The 19,417-nt window shown below is 47.4% G+C and overlaps 1 protein-coding gene across 1 annotated transcript; it reads left to right on the forward strand.

Moving 5' to 3' along the window:
• Positions 1-4,239: 4,239 nt before the first annotated feature.
• LOC142571758 (lysozyme-like) lies at positions 4,240-18,643 on the forward strand. The gene is made up of 4 exons (XM_075680336.1): positions 4,240-4,532; positions 12,666-12,724; positions 16,699-16,822; positions 17,352-18,643. The coding sequence occupies exons 1-4, from the start codon at positions 4,478-4,480 to the stop codon at positions 17,639-17,641; spliced, it is 528 nt and encodes a 175-aa protein (XP_075536451.1). The 5' UTR covers positions 4,240-4,477; the 3' UTR covers positions 17,642-18,643.
• The last annotated feature ends 774 nt before the right edge of the window (positions 18,644-19,417 follow it).

The following is a 19,417-nucleotide window of genomic DNA, read 5'->3' on the forward strand; positions in this document are numbered from 1 at the left end:
GCTTTGGCCAAATGACAAATCCCTGTTGCGAAATCCGCGACTCTGGAGAATCGGTCGAACAGATTCTACTGAGTCTATAGAGCGCTCAGTTAAAAAAAAGGGCCACATAAAAGACAAATGTGGCGACACTCTTTCAAGGCCTTTTGATAATCAGGCGTAGACTAGGTCCCTGACACTCTCCATCAATGGAACGTCAAGCACTCGATTTCTTGTTTGATTACCTTGTATCAATTGGCTGCCTTTCAAAACCCTAACTGTCATGTAGACCCTAATGTTAATCACATAAAGAGCCTACAGTGAAATCAAGGTGACAAGTCGAAGTCAAATGTTGATCATTAAACATGTCAAAAATGAAATGAATTAAGATATCAAGTTTTTTATTTATTTTAAGTTTCTTCTGCCCTCTTTCTTCTGGGGACCCTCTCCACCGTCCCCCCACGCTCTTGCAGAGTAGCATGCAGGCGAATACTACTACGCCGGAAAGCCTCTCTGCTTTTAAATAAAGAGCTCACACACACCCTCTCTCTCTTTCTGTTGCCGTTGAGGAGAGATCTAAACATGTGGACACATACACGGGGCATTACTGCCTACCTCACAGTCCCATAGCTGCCAACCAGTGAACATTCGTTCACTGGTTCGTAAAATCACACGGGCAAGACGCCGAAGGTGGACGCGATGATAGTGTGAACTTCTTTAATAATTCCTTGCCATGGTTGCTCAGTGGCTATGGTGTTGGGCTGCTGAGCACGAGGTCGCGGGATCGAATCCCGGCCACGGCGGCAGCATTTCGATGGGGGCGAAATGCGAAAACACCCGTGTACATAGATTTAGGTGCACGTTAAAGAACCCCAGGTGGTCGAAATTTCCGGAGTCCTCCACTACGGCGTGCCTCATAATCAGAAAGTGGTTTTGGCACGTAAAACCCCATAATTTAATTTTAAATTTAACTTCGTTAATGCTTGCTTTGAGTACGTGTCTTCCTGAGGGATACATACACAGCTTAATAACAATTCAGCTTTAGACTCGGCACACAAAGTAAACAGCAGCAAACCTCGAAAAGCAGATAATCACAAGCAACGCCTTGTTTCTAGGTCACAGTGACTTTTTCAGTCACTTTGCTACTTCCCATTTCCACTGTTTCAGGGTTGTCTGCATGACATTTCTTGAACCAAGTACACCTCTGGTGTCACCGGAAGTCTTCCAAACGAAGGTTCGGAAACCCAAGAGCGGCACCTTTTCCGCAAACCGAACTTATTTTTCGTAGCTATTGACGCAACATTTGTAAAAAACGTAAAACGATCGTACCCTGATTCGTAAACATTACGAGAATTCGGGAGCGTCGGCATGTATGCGATCCGGCCTCACACATGTGTATCATCGCCCGGATGTCTGAAGGTATGAGCCTCGGAAGCGACTTCGAAATTAAAGTTCATGAACATAATGCTTGCGCATGTATCACGCATAGAGAAACCGTATGGACAATATACAGTGTAGAAAGCGTGTAACGTGTGCTGCCACTTCAGTCGCTATAGCATATAGTTAAAGGAGGCCGCACTTTCTTCAGCCGTCGATCGGCTATATACATCGTACACAACACGGCGAGTGTTTGCAAATCGTGACGCACACGCACGGGCGCGTATACATAGGCTCCGAAACTACCAAATTCTCGACCCTGACTCCGCACCCCCGATAAGTGTGCGCGCCGTCTGTTTTTCAGCCTTGGCGATGCCGTTAATCGCCGCCTTCTGCACGTACGCGTATACGGCCGTGTACGAGAGCGGCGCCCGGCGAGCACATCCAAAACGCTCCGGGCCGAATACTGCATAAGTTTCGATGACAAGGACTCGCGCCACACGTGCGTGGACCGCCGTCCAACTGAGGGGAAGCCCGCTCGGCTCCAGCGCCAGCACGTGGAAAGGATGTTCGCCGACGTCAGCGGCGCCCATTATATGCAGCACTCGCTCTCAACTCGCCAAAACGGATGCGCGGGGGCGGCGTTTGCATCGCCCAGAGAGGTCGGAGGCTAGCACGGATGGACCGGAAAGCGAACCGCTTATAACGACGCCATTGTCCTCAGGCATATACGCCGTGCGTGACTGCATGCTACGGAGCGCTGTGACGACGCGTTTCCTTGACGTTTCTTCCCTTTACAAACAACACCGAAGCTGAAGCACGAGAAAAAGAAGAAGGACCTTTCATTCGCGTGAAACGCAAGAGGACATTGACCTGACGTCGCTTGCTTAAGATGCCGCTGACTTCCAAGATAGTAAACGACGTTACATGTGGCCGACAAAAGTAAACGTTGATTGAGAGGAGATAGATTTTCTTATTCGCATGTTGCAGATCCGGCGCCCAAGCAGCGCCCGCCAATTTTCGACTGTCATGTCTTTGCATGAGAACATTGAGTAACCTCCATTATTCTCGTAACGTGTCGAGGTACCCTCTCAAACATCCTGTGCCAAGAAGGAAGGCGCTACACTTGGCGTCCGTTTTTGACCATAGATTCTATGAGCTGTTCGCTGCGCCGCGTTCGACGCACGCTGGCGCCATATATGTACTTGTTATGCGGTGTCGGCTGCTATGTCATTATGCGAAAAAAAATAGAAAAACCGCAGTGGCACGCAAAATATTTGTCAGTGCTGTTTTAAAATGGTACGCATTGTCCAAGAATTAAATTTTAAGGTATTGCGTGCCAAAACAACAATGTGATTATGACGCATGTTGGAGGGCTATGATTTAATATTGATCACCTATAGGTTCTTTGACGCGCACTCAATTAACGGTACACGAGCATTTTTGCATTTCGCACCCATAAGAATGGCCCACTCGAAACCGCGACCTCGTGCTCAGCAGCCCAATGCCGTAGCCACTGAGCTATCACGGTGGGTCATTGTTCAATGATGGCGGAAGACAAGTCGACAACGATACCATGCGTCGTCGTCAAAGCTGACGACGGACAGAACGCTTAGTAAGGAATCTAGTTATAGATAAAGGGCCAATTCCAGCGGATAACATAACTGCTGAACTTGCCTTTTTTTTCGAGGTGCGTATGGCGTCGTAACAGAGCCGTGGCCCAGTGGGTAGAACGCCCAGCTCAGCTGAGGGTTCGATCCCCACCGCCGGACACCCATCGATTTATAACACGGGTGCAAGCAGCCAGGCGTCCGGCATTTCAGGGGTGAGCATTGTTTGGCAACGCTTCGTACATACGACTATGCTTGCTTTGAAAGAACGAAAACAAACAGAACAACAAGCGTGGGGTGATTCTGAAGTCATGGAGTGCAGTCAACGGCATGGGTGGGCCAATACCGCTATCCAAACTATCGCGTTAAACTCACCGAGGTGTATATCATGAACTTTTTTGTGCCTGCTCAGGGTTTCGCGAAGGTGTCTCGCCGAGTAGATGTAGTGAAAAGTCTTTGACACAGGTATACGAAGAACAGTTCTCAGATGTTAGCGCGGAAGGGGTTTGGAGTTCCTCGAAACACTTGCGTATCGGCGCTGTTTTACACGTCACAAATAGTGTTCGCATAGTTCAGTGTACGACTTAAACGACAGCGACCAATGTCTCCCCGTGGGAGGTGCAGTTGATTACGCATCTGTGGATGTAGACGTGTTAAGCGTCAACCATTTTCGTATTTCTCATTGCGCGCATCCGTACTTGCAAACGCGACGTTGTGCCACGTTTCCCAGCCATTTATATCGCATGCATGAAATATATGCCGGCTCGTCGCTGCGGCCACCGTTCCAGATCATGATACCACAAGCGACAGCAATAACCCCTTTTCTGGCTCATAGGACTACTTCAGCCCCGTTTCATAATTCGCGCAACGGCTTCCACATACGCGTGTTACTGTAGTGTTCAAAGGAAAGACTCAAGATGAGAGAGATGAAAGTCGGGGGGGAAAACATTGAACCGGAACCAGCCACGCACCGACGGCTTCAGCGGCGTTCTCCAGAATTGCGGCAACGGCTTCTTCGAAGTCGCAATATAAAGGTGACCGCGCTGCACACGTACTACATACCGGCGCGATTGACGCAACCGGATCGACGATGATGCGTGTCCTTGGCACTGGTGCCCTGCCGTGCGTGGCGTACCGAAGGGCGCGCACTTTCGAAGCGGCCCTGCGGGTCGTTTCATTCTATCGGCGTTCTTTCTTGTCTCGATAGAGGGACCGTTTGCCGATGCCACGCCGGCTTTGGCTTCGGCGTCTGTGAGTCACTGTCTCAGTGTTGACCGGCGCACGGGACAGCGCAGCGCTTCTTTTGACGCGTCTCCCGCGGCGAGAGGCAACGGAAGAAGCGGCTCACCTTGGGAGAAGTCTGGCCAGCCGGCTGGCTTGGCCCGCTGGACGCATGCGCGCTCGCGTCTGGTTTGTGGGTGAAGGCCGAGCGCTTCCGGCTGCCGCCGAGACACAAGCCACTCGCGGGACCGCGGAGGAGTAACCAGAGCAACGGTAGCCCGCGCACCGCAAGCATGTCGCCGAGAACCGCTGCCGTCGCCTGCCTTGCGCTGTACGCCCTCGCAGTCGGTGAGTGCGCGCGTGCCTGCGTGCCGGGGCGCGCACTGCACGTGCTGTCACTTTCGCTTCGCTCGAAACGCGGCCCAGGCGTGGGAGGAACGTGTATAGACTGGCCGGAACGGGTGTGTGTGCGTGAGGAAACGTCTGACTAAAGTGCCTACCACTGTCCCTCGCTGCCATCCTTTGCAGCCTGATTTGCGTTTAAGAACGTTAATTAATTGCATCTGGACCCGCATTCACTGTCGATCATCCCGGGGGCGTTTTCACATTCGTGCGGCGTAATGACTTAGCACGACGTCTTATGGAGCGATGGGCAGATTGACGTTGGCCTAGCCAGTGAATGAGCACGAAGAGCGGTATTCCCGAAAGTTACCGATCGAGGATATGACCCTTGATTTTGTTTTTTCTTTTTGTCTGTGTCGAGACCACAACAAACGGCAATGCACATTCCTCGACAATAGGGCGGCTTTGCTTGCATTGGAAAACGAGGTTCGAAGTTGTTTCATCGTTTCCGGGTTACTGCACATATGTTCCATTTCACACAGGGCGTCTCCGCAGCTTAGAACGCGAGTCGCTTCGTGTTTTCGGTGCTCCTAGACGGTGTTACACACTTCGGCGCGAAGTTGCTCGCGTCCATTCCAAAACTAGGCCGCTGTGTCGAAGTGGCCGCGGGCGGACCGTGTGGCTTCGAAAGTTTCCCGTCCGCGATGGTGTCCGTGTTTTGACGGCGGCGAAGCGGCGCGCTCACGCCGGCCGTGTTACGCGGCGAATCGAGAACCGCCCGCCCGGGCAGTCTGAGCGCCTTTCCCCGGTGTCCTTCGAAGCCCGATAATCTGCATGACGAGTGCTTTCGACGTGAAGCCGCGCGTAATAAGCGCTTTATGCTTGGGCTGATGTAGGGGTATACCTTGGCGAGCGCTTGACGTCTTCATCGTCGAACCGAAAGCTCGTGGTGGCTCGCTTGTCTGCGCAGTAAGGTTTACAAGGAATGGATTCATCCAAAGAGAATTCGTCACACGTACGTGCCGTGTAAAACGCGCGTATGTTGTGGATTTACCTCGAGGGGCGATATCTACCCATTTAACGTGGCAGGACAACTCTAGGTTTTTCCAGCGCACGCGAGCGCTGTTTCGGACGTGTTCGTGCGCCGTAAGGACGCTACCTTGTGCCAGTCTGGATTTCAGCGTTGTCCTTATTAGCGTGTATCAAGGCAGTAGGCTCCCGATAAGACGAACCCGGTTAAGCCAAACTTTCGGATGTATCGTTTGATTGTTAATTAGAACTCATGATGGTGTTTATTAAACTCTAACGAACGTCGATGTAGTCGTTTGGATATATCACAGATTTCCACTTCTTTCTTACTTTACAATAAATATGCTATTCGTCAGAAGCTTTGAGCGCGTTTTACAAGATTTACTGTGGTTATTTCTCGAACTGTCAAGCAACTCGAAGCGTTGTGCTGTGGTGATCTGGATTACATCGTTACTTGTTAGCATACATCAATGCAGTAGGTTCCCGGTAATACGAACTTGCTTGAGCCGAATTTTCGGATATATAATTTGATTGTAAATTGCATCTTATGCTGGCATTTCTTTCCATTAAGCTCCAAAAAATGTCGACGTAGCTTCTTGAGGTATCTCGCGCATTTCCGTTTCTTCAGTACAAATACGCTGTTCACCCGCCTTCGTGGCGTAGTGGTTTTGGTGTTGCGATGCTCCCGAGGTTTCGGGATCGAATCCCGGATTCGGCGACGGCATTTCGATGGGGGCGAACCGCAGAAACACCCGCGTATCGTGAATTGCGTGCACGTTAAAGAAACCCCAAATGGTCAGAATTAACCCGGAGACTCCAACTATACGGCGTGCCTCATAACCATATGGTGTTTGTGGCACGTAAAAAACCCAGAATTTAACGAATTAAAATACACTGTTCGTCAGAGCCTTTGAACCTGTTTTGCGGCACTGATTGTGTTTATTCCTTGAGCTGTCAAGCTACATGAGCATTGTTGGCACATGCAGTAACAACAAACGATCTTGGTCGAGTCAGCGCCAGTATGGGGTTTCTATCGCTTTATTCCTTTCGGAACGAGGTTTTCTTGCGATATCACTAATGCATTTGCATGTTTATCACATAGTTACGTCTTCTACTCCTGCAATATTCAAAACCTGCTGCCACTAAAGGCGTGGGTGGTTGAACTCTACTATTCGTATAGTCGGATGGAACTTTAGAAAAAAGGGGGCGTTTGCTCCTCCGAGGCGGAGGCACACGAGCATCCACCAATGGGCGCGCACTCTGGACTAACGTCATGAGCCGGACGGCCGGTGACTCCGCCGACGGAGAAGATGACCGCCCGCGCTTCGAAATGGGCGAGGTCGCGCCAGCTATGTGCTTCAGCCCCTCGTCAGAGTGAATTCCAGAACTGTTTTTGATGGTCTATCATGCCGGAAATATTACTGCGAGCTTACAATGCGGCATTTGTGCCGCGTGCGTTTATTCTGATGCCGTGATCCGGCGAAGGAACATTGCAGCGAGCATCGCTGCCGCTGCGCGACGCTTTGCCTGAAAACAGGATCCCGCGGCGACCGCTACGAACACACATCCTGCGTGTTTGTTCCATTTTGTTTTATTTCGCTCCAGAGTGAAGTTACGACGAGAAAAGTTTTCCAATGACTGGTGCCTACTGTTTGCGGCGGGTGTGTTCGTGTACTGTGTCGCTGCGTTCTTGGTCGGACGGGGTGAAGTGATGGAGCAAAACAATTCTCAGGAGAAATCGGAAAAGTGTGTGCGCATGAAACAAACCTACGAGTGTCTCAACAGAAAATATTTGCAGAAGAAGCCTTCAATGCAAAGATTTGTTGCCGTCAACTTAGCTTGAACGATCATTGTCAGCAGTGAGATAGCCGAGCATCTAGCGACGGTGTTCGAGCGTTAAATGTGTAGCATCGTCGATTGATTGCAGTCCACCAGTGCTCACTGCACGCGGAAGCTGTAGAATGCGTGCTGTGAAATTGTGAAAACACAAAACCAAAAAAATATAAATTTTATGCTATTTAAAACCAAGAGTGTTTATTTAAAATGATGAATGAAGCATTTTTGTACCTTCCTGCCTCGACCGTATTCTCGCCCCTGGTTTGTAATGATTGCGATAAATGCATTGTTTTATATAAGTGCTTTTTCAATAGCAACTGATTCATATTAAGCTTGGAAAACGAGTAGTAGATACACCGTGCACATGTGAACAAGCGCAAAAGCCTTGCAGAGCTGCTCTTTCTACTTTTGTCACTTGCAGCGGAGCTAAAGAGCACACGATGGGCAGTGTCGTAAAAGGCACGGGGTTATTTTTCGGTCGCTATCCGGCATGTGCTCTAGCACATGACAGTTCTACTAAACCAGTCATCAAAATACAAAAGTCTTTATTTACGCCGAGAATTACGCGTTTCAGGAGCACGATTTTTCGAGCGGCACTATTTTAGTCGCGGAGGCAATCAGCTGTCGCGCTTCGGTCATCTGGGCGGGGCCTCCCCTTTATTCTAAAGTTGTATCCGACTATAGTATAGGTGTCACTTTTGAGGGACGCGTGCTTAGCAGAAGACATGTATTATGCATTTTAAACCTTGTGCGAAGGAAGATGCAAATAAAAAAAATTTACAGCCTCCGACAGCTCCCAGAGTGTGTTTTATAATAGAAAGCTTATGGGGGGGGGGGGGGGCTTTTATGGTTTAAAGCAAATTAGAAGCATATTAGTAACATAGTTACGGAACGCGATTGAAGCACATCAAGCAAAAGCAAGAAACGTTCTGCTCTGGCAAGAGATGGAATCTCGACGCGGAACGTGGTAGCACTGCAACCAACCGGCGAGTTCTATTTTGAGCAATGCGGCGCGAATTGGCGATAGATTCCCACAGCGAACGTCGTGCGGAGATGCTATCTCCTACCGAGGCGGCTTTGAGCCATCGCTTGGGTTTCTCGTCTTCTACAAGTACAAGTCCCAGCACCTCTTATCGAAAGCAGTTGGACAGCTGTGGAGGATATGTGACTTGCAGGATTGTGCTGCACCGGCACCTCGGCATGATAACGGCTACAGGATCGTAGTCTCTCGCGTCTTAGGATTGTAATCTCCCGAGTGTTAGTTGCAGGGTGTATATACAACCGCATGGACACAGGAAGTGAAATTTGGAACGTATGACTTTTGAGCTCCTATGTAAGGCAGCCCAGTGCATATATCCTCTGTGACTTGTCACCCAGAAATAATAATACTCAATCTTGCCTGCTCTTCCTTTGCGTACCACTCTACGCTCGCTAGTTTCCTGTCGGGAACGATAAATTATGCTGATACTCGTTGCCGTTTATGACCTGAAAGTACTGTGAGCGCGGCGTTAAAGAAAGGAATTTTTTTGCAATACTGAGGTTTCACGGGCCAGACCCAAGATATGATTATGAGGCACGCCTTAGTTGGAGATTCCGGATTCATTTCGACCACCTGGAGTTCTGTGACTTGAAACTAATGAACAGTACACTGGCGCTTTTGCATTTCGGCCCCGTCGGAAAGCGGCCGCCGTGGTCGAAAGACACGAAATGCACGCCTTAGAAATGACGACTATGGCTGGGGTACAAGACAAGCGCTGAAGGTAACAAATTGTCTACAATGTCAGAGGACCTGTGCAGCTGTGAAGTTGAAATGACGGTTTATCCCCCGCCAACAGAACGGTTAAAAGCACGATCTCTTAATACACGGCAGCAAGAAATACATTGCTTGTCAGTGTAGCAATGAAATGGTGGATTTTAGTGACTAACACATACTACAACGTAATGCGGCTGTGTAACGTGTTGATACAAAGGAAAAGCACCATGCCGCTGCCACCACCCACCCAAACCACCACCACCACGACAACCACCACCACCACAATCATCATCATCATTATCATCATCATCATCATCAGCAGCAGCAGCAGCAGCAAAGGCAACATCATCACCCCCTTTATAACAGCTCATGAGCAGCTTGGAGGCCGATGAGGCCCCACACAGTTGACGTTAAAATTGTTTTCCCAAACAATTGTTCTCAATCGGCTATTAGCCTTCCCGCATAATGTCGCAGTTCAAACCATACAATCTAAATAATCCTGTCTCCCACCAATGACCCTCATCAATATTGTTGTTAAGGCTGCCACCAGTTGTTACGGGCACGGGGTTTTGCGACCTTCGACTGCGTCTGCTTGGAGCTCGAACCAGGTTGATCATCGGAAAGGGTTCAGCTGGGAAGACGAGGTGATGAAAAACGAATAACAGAATTTTAATACATCTTTACGCAACCGTAACATTGCTTATAGATTTATTTTACTAAGTACTGTGCGCTAGCTACTATGCTCTCAGGAACGCTAGGCCACGCAGATACACGCTGACACGCCACCATGCCCATAAAGCTCCTTGCAAGAATACTTATAGACAGAAAAACTTGGTGCCACCGTTCATGCGATTAGCGTAGGGGTGTGCGAATATTCGAAAATATTGAAAAGCGAATCGAATATATTTCTATTCAATTCGGTAGCCATAACGCTAAACCTAGAATATTTTTGGTATAGTTTTCGAATAATCAGCGCCAGTGTGCAAGCACAAAAAAAAAAAGAAAAAAAATCGAAAACTTAGATATCGAGGGCTTCATTTTTCTTATTTTTTACTCTTGGAACACCCGGATCTAAAGCGTAGCTCAAGAATTTATGACCATTTGGGCACAATATCCACCACAAGGCGGAGATGTTGCTAAGCTCGCGTGACACCTAACTTTATATGCTACCAATCTGATATCATCATCATGAAATCGGTAGCTTGGTGTATCTATTTGTTCACCGTGCTCTCGACGGTACTCTCGTATTTTCGAGTTCACTAACGAAGCCGCCGTTTGGTTACATATATTGTTAAATTTAATGCATGGCTGCATTAAATGGTTGCATTACCAGATGGCGACAAAATAGCACAATTGAGTTTCATAGCATAACGTTCTGATGATCTTTTGCTGTGGGTTAAAATTTATTGTTGTTCGTTTATAATAAAACGTGGAACTCGAAAACTGTATAAGAAGGTTTCTTATTATTGGAAAGCTATTCGAAAGATATTCGATTCGCATTCGATTCGGCTTTAAAAATCAATATTCGCATACCCTTAATAGCGGGTGTTGTTGTTGGGAGTGCCGCGGGATGTGCGTGTGTTTGTCTCGAACGTGGTTTGGCTTAAAAAGCAGTCATTCCCATACATATAATCTTTTATTCGAACGAAATCATCATATAAATTCGTTGTTCGCCCTTAATACATCTTTCGTTATTGTTCGCTCACTTTGAGTGTAACAAAGCGAATGAAACAAGAACAGACGATTGAAACTAACACGCACAGTGAGCTCAGATCTTGTAGTTTTCTCTTCCAACTTCGATGGCAGCTGGTACTGTTCACGTTTGAGGTAATTGTGACGTAACTGCACAACCCGGAACGGGTTCTCATGATTTGATAGAAACATAGTAACGCATAATAATAAATAAACATTGGGACGTTGCCCGCTGATTTAGCAGAGTGGATCACATGTGACAGACGGAACCCCGCTAGCCAGACGCGACTTCGCGGTGTCTTGGCAGCCCGGGAAAGATGCCAGTCCGAAGCCACTACATTCTGGCATCCTCGTATGCATGCAACAGCATGGCAGCGCCAGTTTTCCTCCAAGTAATTATAAGAAACTACGCGCTTGGTCGTTTTGACAAGAGAGTACCGGGAGCGCGACGTTAAAGAAAGGAAATGAACGTAAAACATGATGATTGGAAGGACAAGATTAACTTAAAGGGTGAAACGTTTTTTAGCCGTGTAAGCCCCCTCTTACCTATAGGGGCAGTTGGGAAAATGCTTTCGAGAGTGACTGAAACGAAACTGAGTACGTACACGTCATCGTGTATAAGCAGAAGATGCATTGAGCGGACTACCGTATGTGGCAACGAAGAGAAACCTACGGGGGCGGAGCTTCTTTCTGAACACGTGTTACTGCCTCGAATAGTCCGGCATATCTTGACAGCGCTTTTGGTTTCCTAATGTTTCTTAGAACGAGTCAGCTTAGCTTCCACGGGCGACGGTTTCGCGTTTGCCCAAACTCGAATGAGAAAGCCAAAAAAAAATGAGTCAAGTTTAACACTAAGTGGTGCATTTTGTCTTGCTTTGCTGTTGCAAGAAGTATGTTTGTTTTTTCTCTTCCCCAACTTAAATTAATGTGGATGAGAATAGGATTTTTTTTTTAGGAGCGCTGTTAATTGTGCGCGCTTTGTCTCCGTGTAGCTTTCTTTTCCTTGCCACAGGAAGTTGACCGCGAATTAAGGAGCATTGATGCACAAAAAATAAGCACCGACACAAAGTTCCGTCCCAAAACCGTATGTAAGCGCTTCTATCTCTGTCCTTGACATGCATGTTCAAGCTTTTCAGGTGTACTGCTTTAACTTGGGGCAAGGACAAGTCGTTCATGAAACATCGCCCACACCGCTTCTGATTAAAAAAAAGAAAAAAATCAGCGCATAGAATTGATGGTGAGGGCACTTTAATTCCACAAACAAATGGTTCTTCCTGTTTCTGGCAAATCGAGAAATTGGCCGGTTGTTCGTATATCGTATAGTTATGAAATGGGGTTTTGTTTATTTCCTTCTTCTTTCGCTCATATGCGTTGCTTATACGTAAGAAAGAGAAGCCGGTGCCATCTGTAAAGAAGAAGTTTATTCTTTCTTTTTAAAATACAAAAGAAAGTGAAGCAAGAGTTAAAAGGCATATGACCTTGAGAAGGTTTCTTGCTCCAGGTAGCATTCCAAGCTATATCTGATAGGCATGAACATCCCCAGGCAATCGCTTACTGAAAGTACAATTGGCTGGTGCAGTGACATCGTGCTATAGAATTTCGCATTCGACAAGAACGGCAATGTTGCAGACAATTGATTAATATTAACCAAAATGTTCGCGGGGAAATAAGGAAGAGTATGAAGGAATATGGCAATGGCCAACGCGCACAACCGAAAAATGTATAGGATACCTCGGCATCTTCTGGTATCCAATTACAGTTAGTGGCAGTGGCATGAACACGGGCACATTTTCATGCATGATCTGTCTAATGTGTCTTCGATCGCGCAGGGTCCAATGCCCAAGTCAACGACGACCCGACACGCAAGTGCCTCAACTGCATCTGCTACGTAAGTGCCGGCTCTTTTGTACGATCTGTCCCTTGCATGCAGGAAGTCCACCCACGAAAGGGGGGCAGCCCGAATATTACGACAAGATATCGATTGCTCGCCTTCAAATTACAGTGAAACCGAAGGCGTTGTCCTGAAGCAATGAGTCTGAACGGACACTGGGTTCCTCGTTGTGCCGTTAGCTGTATGGTGGCCGAAGCCTTGCTTTGCATTTATAGTTTGTACCAATCTGTAGGTTCTTGCTAAGTGCTATAGTATCAGAAGAAAGCCCTAAAATAAATTAGTAAATTACTTAGTTTCATATCGATGGATAGTGTTCATGCGTTAGATGGAAACGTAGCACCTATTCTTCATCTACAGTTGATAGAAAAAGAGAGCGCGGTATTACGTACACCGTACCCTGCTTTTTATTTTTATTTTCTTACGATCGCAGGCTTTTCCCATCATTGTCACATTAAATAATTTAACCCCGAGAAACGTACTTTATCCCTAACTATAGCTTGCACGTGGCCACTTGGTTTATTTAGAAAAGCGCATCGACAAGTTCCAAAGTGCGTCGCAAATATGTTACATATGGTTTCGATACAGCTGTATTTCTTCGCTGAATGGTATACTTGACTGGAGGCCGCCGTTGATTACATTGATTTGTAAAGTGCATGAACGACAGACGGTCATGAAACGTTCGCGCACTTTCATGATCACGAAAAGACATATTAAAGAGGCATATCTTCACAATGTTGCAGGTAACTTCCAAGTAGAAGCAACAGCGCAGTGATTGTGGTAGATCGATTTCTTCAAGCCGAATCCGAAGTTTACATTGACTTATGCAGGTGCTGCAGCTACTTTTAATTAGCACGTGCAAAACGTAATTTTTAGTGCTATTACGAAGTATTTGCTTCGGCTATAGCGTAATCTTTAGGTTCAATAAAAGCAATGAAAATATGAGACAACCGTTGTTACATTCACTTAAGAAAATGCAGCCTAAGACTTTGAAAGTGTACACTCCCATTAGAGCCACCTTAAGCGCGACATGCGAACAAAGAGCTACCTTTCAGACAAACTGACAGCTTCACCTAAGGTTGTGCAAGCACGCTCAACAGTAGCTGTCATTATGCGTCTGCGCAAACATGTATCTCGGTGTACGCATCACAGAGTCGTCAAAGGATTGTTACTTCCTCGAACTAGCGCATATGTCTTTTAGCAAAATCGGCCATGTTTTCCTTGTCGCGTGTGGTGACAGGGGTGTGTGCCTTGAACTGTTCTGTTTGTATACTTGTCAGTGGCCGAGGCCTCAGTTATCAAAGGAAAACTGCCACGTGAGATGATTGGACCTTCGGCCACAGACAACAGCAAGCTGAGCTCGCTAGCGTTTCCTCCGTATCGCCAAGGAGCCAGACGAAAGGAGTCACGGCGCCAAACCCGCTTAAATAAAAATTGCTTGATCACTCAGAGACAACTCATAAAGGGAAAGACAAAGAATTAGCATGGTATATGTGCTGCTTTGCATTGGGTTCAAGTGACGAAAAAAAGAACGACAGTGCTGCGCTATCGTTCAGAAACTGCGTCACCTACACAAGAAACAGTTACTACCCGTATCAGCGCTTTGCTAACTTAAAGGCATTCGCTTTTACGTTGGATGACTTTAATGCCGTACTTTGAAAACGACGTTGGCACGACGCTGCCATTCATTTTTTTCTTCTCGTAGCGTCACTAAGGCTGTCGACATTAAAATCGCTCTAAAGGCCCGGACAAGGAGTCATATCGGACACGCGGACACACAACGAACGTGAAGCCCCGTAGCAAGAACCAACAACAGCTATATTCTGTAAAAATTATGACTCATGATTATAAACACAGAAAGAAGGGAGTCGTATACAATGTATCAGGGAAGAGCTTGAAGGGGGACACAAAGGAAAATATTAAGTAGAACTAGGCTGAAAGGTTATGCTTCTAACGAATCCGTAATTTCTAGCGAGAACAGAGCTTTTGTAAACGAGAAAATGACGCAAATGAAGGATCGGAGTGACGCCACCACTTGTGGAACATGGTGCCTCTTATGTAACGTCGGCACTGGCTGATTCACATAGAGTGGCATTGAGGAAAGTCACGTGAAGATTACGCCAACTCGTCCGTTCTGGCTCGGTGGGAGCAGGGGGGGGGGGTGAATTGAGGAGCAGCACCGGGACCTTCGGCAGCAATCTTATACGCGACGAAGGGATATATTGGCACCAAGAAAACGATGATAGACATCCAGAAGAATAATCTGTTGAGCTAGATAGACTTCATATTTTCTTTTAGCGGCCCTTTCAGTTCTAGTTCTTTAACACAGCTCAGTAGAGACTGAGGGTCGACATCTTTCGGCGGCACTTTATCTGAGGCGACGATCATCAGTATATGTGTGGTTAATATAATGAAGAGAGAAATCGCTAAATTTTACTAATTAACCTTTTGTTACTATTAACCGATTAACCGTTACTATTAACCGACTAATTAACGTTTTGTTTGCTACTTGGAGTCCTTGGCAGCTCCGTCAAGCCGTGGGAACCATCGGTAGCATGGCATATGGACGAAGACGTACGAGTAGCGAGAGAATTAAGCTTTAAATAACATATTTAGGGGACTTGCGATAATCGTAAAATTGAATGAGAAAAGAAGCCCATCGGCTAGTTATCGTTTTCGTTTAGTTTAGTTTTCGAGACCTGTGATAAACACAGGTCTCGAAAAATACACACAGGAATTGTGCGTCGGGACGCAATATTGGTCTAGTCAACAACCTTCAACGCTGCATTTTTTCGTAGCGCGGTTACGCGTCATGCAGGGGGCATGTATGCAGCCGGGCTCCTCTCTCGTGCCTTCCTAAGCGTTAATTTGACACGTCCACTCAGTCGTTAGTGCAGTTAACCTGAAACCACAACTACCAGCGCTAAAAAACGTGATTTAGAATTTTTTGCGTAAATCATCAGCACCGATCAAATAAATAATAAATCAAACGTGGATTGACGATAACTCAAGTTAACTATTTAATCAGTGGCGTGTCATATTCGCCAGAGGAGGAAACGCCCGGGAGGCTGCCGACCGTGCGAAAGGGCACGACTTCATAGTTCTGGCCTTACAACCAGGCTTGTCCCATAAGGAATTCGAGATTTGCTACCGCATATCTCGAATGCTAGCTCTGTCGTAAAGTGGGGGAAAAAGGAGGCCGTGGTTCGACATTTGATATGATGGGTGAGTATATATAAGTATATGCCTGATCTTACAAGTCCCACAACGTGCCGATAACTTTTCCGATATATATAGCTTAGATTATTTGGTTATTTTATCTTGAATAACTTTCAAGCTTCGCTTGCACCTGATTGCGCTTTTCTATCAACCACGTGACCGCAACAGGATACTTTTCAGGTGTAAACTTGTTTACGATGCCTAGTGTGTGTCTTTCGCACGTCTTTCGCCATCCGCGGAGTCCGTTTAGTCACTGTATTATGTCAAACGACGCTGTAGCTTTCGTATATCTGCCGTCACATCCATTCTGGTGACTTACTGACGCACCGCTTGATCATATCATGTCTTCGAGTACAGTTCCTAAAACAAAAAGACACTTGAAGCGCCACACGCTGAGACAGTTGTGTAATTAAGGCCCACACGTTTTGGGACGGATCATGCACTTCGTTCGGCTGGTATGCTATTTAAACAATTTCCTCAATTTCCAAGTCCCGGGTGGCGAGGCTTCGTCGAAGTTAGTCTGGGCTGCCTCGGTGCGAAGTGCACGCTTACGTCGAGGCTGCCAGCCGACTCTCGGAACTTTCTCCTTCGAAGCCCGGCCGCCTTCTTACTTTTCATACCCGAGGCGCAATATTTCGTGACCAGAAGTCGTTATGCAGGAAGTACACATATAAGTCACGCAGCCTGTAAGACTCCTCTTAGAGTAGGAGACTGCGGGCCACGGCGTTCTCATTCGCGAATCGTGTCGTTCGCAGGCCAGCACCAAGTGCAACACGCAAATCGGCTGCACCAACGGCGGCCCCAACTCGTACTTCTGCGGGCCCTACCAGATCTCGTACGCCTACTGGATCGATGCTGGAAAGCCTGGGAACTTTGACCGTGAGTCCCCTTTCTCTTGCTTCTTATCTTGTCCTGCCTGCCGGAAGCGTATAGACGGGCGGCAGACGCCGTCTGTTTTTACCTTTGACATGGTAACCAGCCTCCTTCGGTGTGCTGATTTTCTGAAGAACTTGTGGGTCGTAACATTGCGCAAGTTTCAGAGCGCTTCTTAATGTGCTACTGTAATAGATTAACCTGTCTTGAACGTACCACGATAGGATACGAATGGCTGACTGGTGTCATCGGCTGTGTCGTAAAGATAGACGAAGCGTCGAGTAGCGGCTTTTTAAACCTGAGCCTGCAGTGCTGGAGGGTGATAGCTCTGTCGTAAAGTGGGGGAAAAAGGAGGCCGTGGTTCGACATTTGATATGATGGGTGAGTATATATAAGTATATGCCTGATCTTACAAGTCCCACAACGTGCCGATAACTTTTCCGATATATATAGCTTAGATTATTTGGTTATTTTATCTTGAATAACTTTCAAGCTTCGCTTGCACTGATCCTCGGCGACATCTTGCTCTGCGCAGACTTCGAGAAGTGCCTGAAGGATCAGGTTTGCGCTGAGACAGCGGTGGTCAACTACATGAACAAGTGGGGCACCGACTGCGACGGCGACGGCCAGGTCACGTGCTACGACTACGCACGCATGCACAAGGCCGGCCGCTCGGGCTGCTCGGCGGCCTCGTGGGTAGACGCGACAGACTACTGGGCCCAGTTCCAGGAGTGCTTCGGCCCGTCGCCGTCACCGCAGGGACTCGGACCCGGTGACGATTCCGGCATCAGCGGTCTCGATGCCCGCACCAACAAACGCAACTAGGCCTCGCGCCCGACATATTGCTCGTGCCGTCGTCTGCTTCAATGGACGATTTGACTCGCCGCAGCTTACGGACTCTTTGCACTGTTCTCGATTAGTTAACCAGGTAGGAACTCGGCCAGTCCAGGGGTTTCATACTTAACTCGTGTGCCAGGCCACTTACGCATCTGATAGGTTCCCGCGAAGGGAAATAAGGGGGGCGGCCTTTGACACAAAAGGGCCACGTAGGTCGCACAGGTCTTCGAGGGCTGCATAGGACCCGCACGCTACGTGTTAGAGCCAACATTTTGAGTATACTGTTATGGTCCTATACGAGAGACTTTCTAGCGAGAATATAGGCAAGGCGTCTGGTGCTCAAATGTATCGCCTAGAAATATTCCTAACTTATTCCTAAAGTATTGCTTCAGTGCGCAAGAAAAAAAAGAAGAAACGCGAGAAGTTTCGATGATGGTCCGCCAGCTGGCTCTGCTGCATGCTGTTACGAACAAATGAGCGAAGACGTACGGGGCTGCACAGCATATATGTCCAACGCGAGAACGTCTGGTCGTTCGTGAATAATGTACAAAATAGCGGCGCCGTCATGGCGGACGCGACCCTAGCGGTAACTTTGGAATCATTGCAGAATTCGTGCTTTCTGCTGGCTTGCTGAATTATCGCAGGGTTGTTTGTGAAACAACAGGTTGTGAAGGTCACTCATTACTCCGATTGGATAGGGGGCCCTCCTCGCCAAATGCAGCTGCAAGGGGACATGCTGCTCAGTGTTTACTATCGACCTTTTTTTTTGTGTGTGTCGCGCGACTCACTGAAGGTTGCACTTGTCGTTGGTAACTCCACAACCAGCGTTGAGGTGCGGTGGCAAAAAGCTGTGACGTGGAAAGGCTTGGTTGTGTGAACCAGAATCTGTCGTTGATAGAGGAGGTCGGTTTCAAATTTTCGCGTGCTGCGCTACCCCGAAGGCGGACGAAAGTGCCTTTGTAAAAAGAAAGTAAAGACATTGTTTGGTTTTCCTTGTGTACTGTTTTCTTTCATGACACACTTCGCATATGTCCTCAGTGATATGTCGTCTTGCTCGGGCAACCAAGCGCAGAGTAAGTCCAAGCCCAAGTAGACAAACCGGAGTAACCAGAAAGAAATTTAGAGGAACAGAGAAGGCGAATTCGAAGGAAAGAATGGAAACAATGAAGTCCACGGAGTTTTGCAAGGAAGGCAAGCAATAAATCAAGAAAGAAAGATTTTGCGATAACACAAATATTTTTGAGACCCGAGCTCGCTATCTGAGGATGAAAACATGCAGGAGCAAATATTCGTAATAGGATCACATTGTAATGGAATGCTAAGATGTTCACCCAGCCAGACGCATAATGAACGCTGGTGTTCTAAGCTTATGGGAGCGTAAACTGGTCGGCGGTCGCGATAAGCAAGAGACGTTTAGAGGTGTTGCTGAAAAAAAGAAAAAGAAAGAAACAAGGCAGAGATTGGGCGTGGCATTGTCGCAGACATAGGTATCTACGAGATAAAGCAGATAGAGTACTAGATAACAATATGGAAACATAAACAGTCAAGGCGGTTTTGCCGTCAAGCCGATCAAGAAGGAACGTCATTAGAAATCATCATCATGATGTCTGAGAAAGGAAAAAAATTCAGATGAGGACAAGCCCAGCATCGCGTCTGGAAACGGTGCAGAAACGATCGAGCATATTCTGTTAGATTGTCAGAGTATTCATTCAGCGATGAATGCGTAAGAAGTAGGCGTGACCGAGGCGTGTGGTTGTAAAGACA

This window comes from Dermacentor variabilis, chromosome 2 (assembly GCF_050947875.1).
Source record: "Dermacentor variabilis isolate Ectoservices chromosome 2, ASM5094787v1, whole genome shotgun sequence".
NCBI lineage: Eukaryota > Metazoa > Arthropoda > Arachnida > Ixodida > Ixodidae > Dermacentor > Dermacentor variabilis.

What these genes read in the sequence shown, in the direction of transcription:
- LOC142571758 (XM_075680336.1), top strand. Translation starts at nt 4,478, where the DNA reads ATGTCGCCGAGAACCGCTGCCGTCGCCTGCCTTGCGCTGTACGCCCTC. An exon ending in GCCTCAACTGCATCTGCTAC is followed by an intron (nt 12,725 to 16,698) that starts GTAAGTGCCGGC and finishes TGTCGTTCGCAG; the next exon opens with GCCAGCACCAAGTGCAACAC. An exon ending in AAAGCCTGGGAACTTTGACC is followed by an intron (nt 16,823 to 17,351) that starts GTGAGTCCCCTT and finishes TGCTCTGCGCAG; the next exon opens with ACTTCGAGAAGTGCCTGAAG.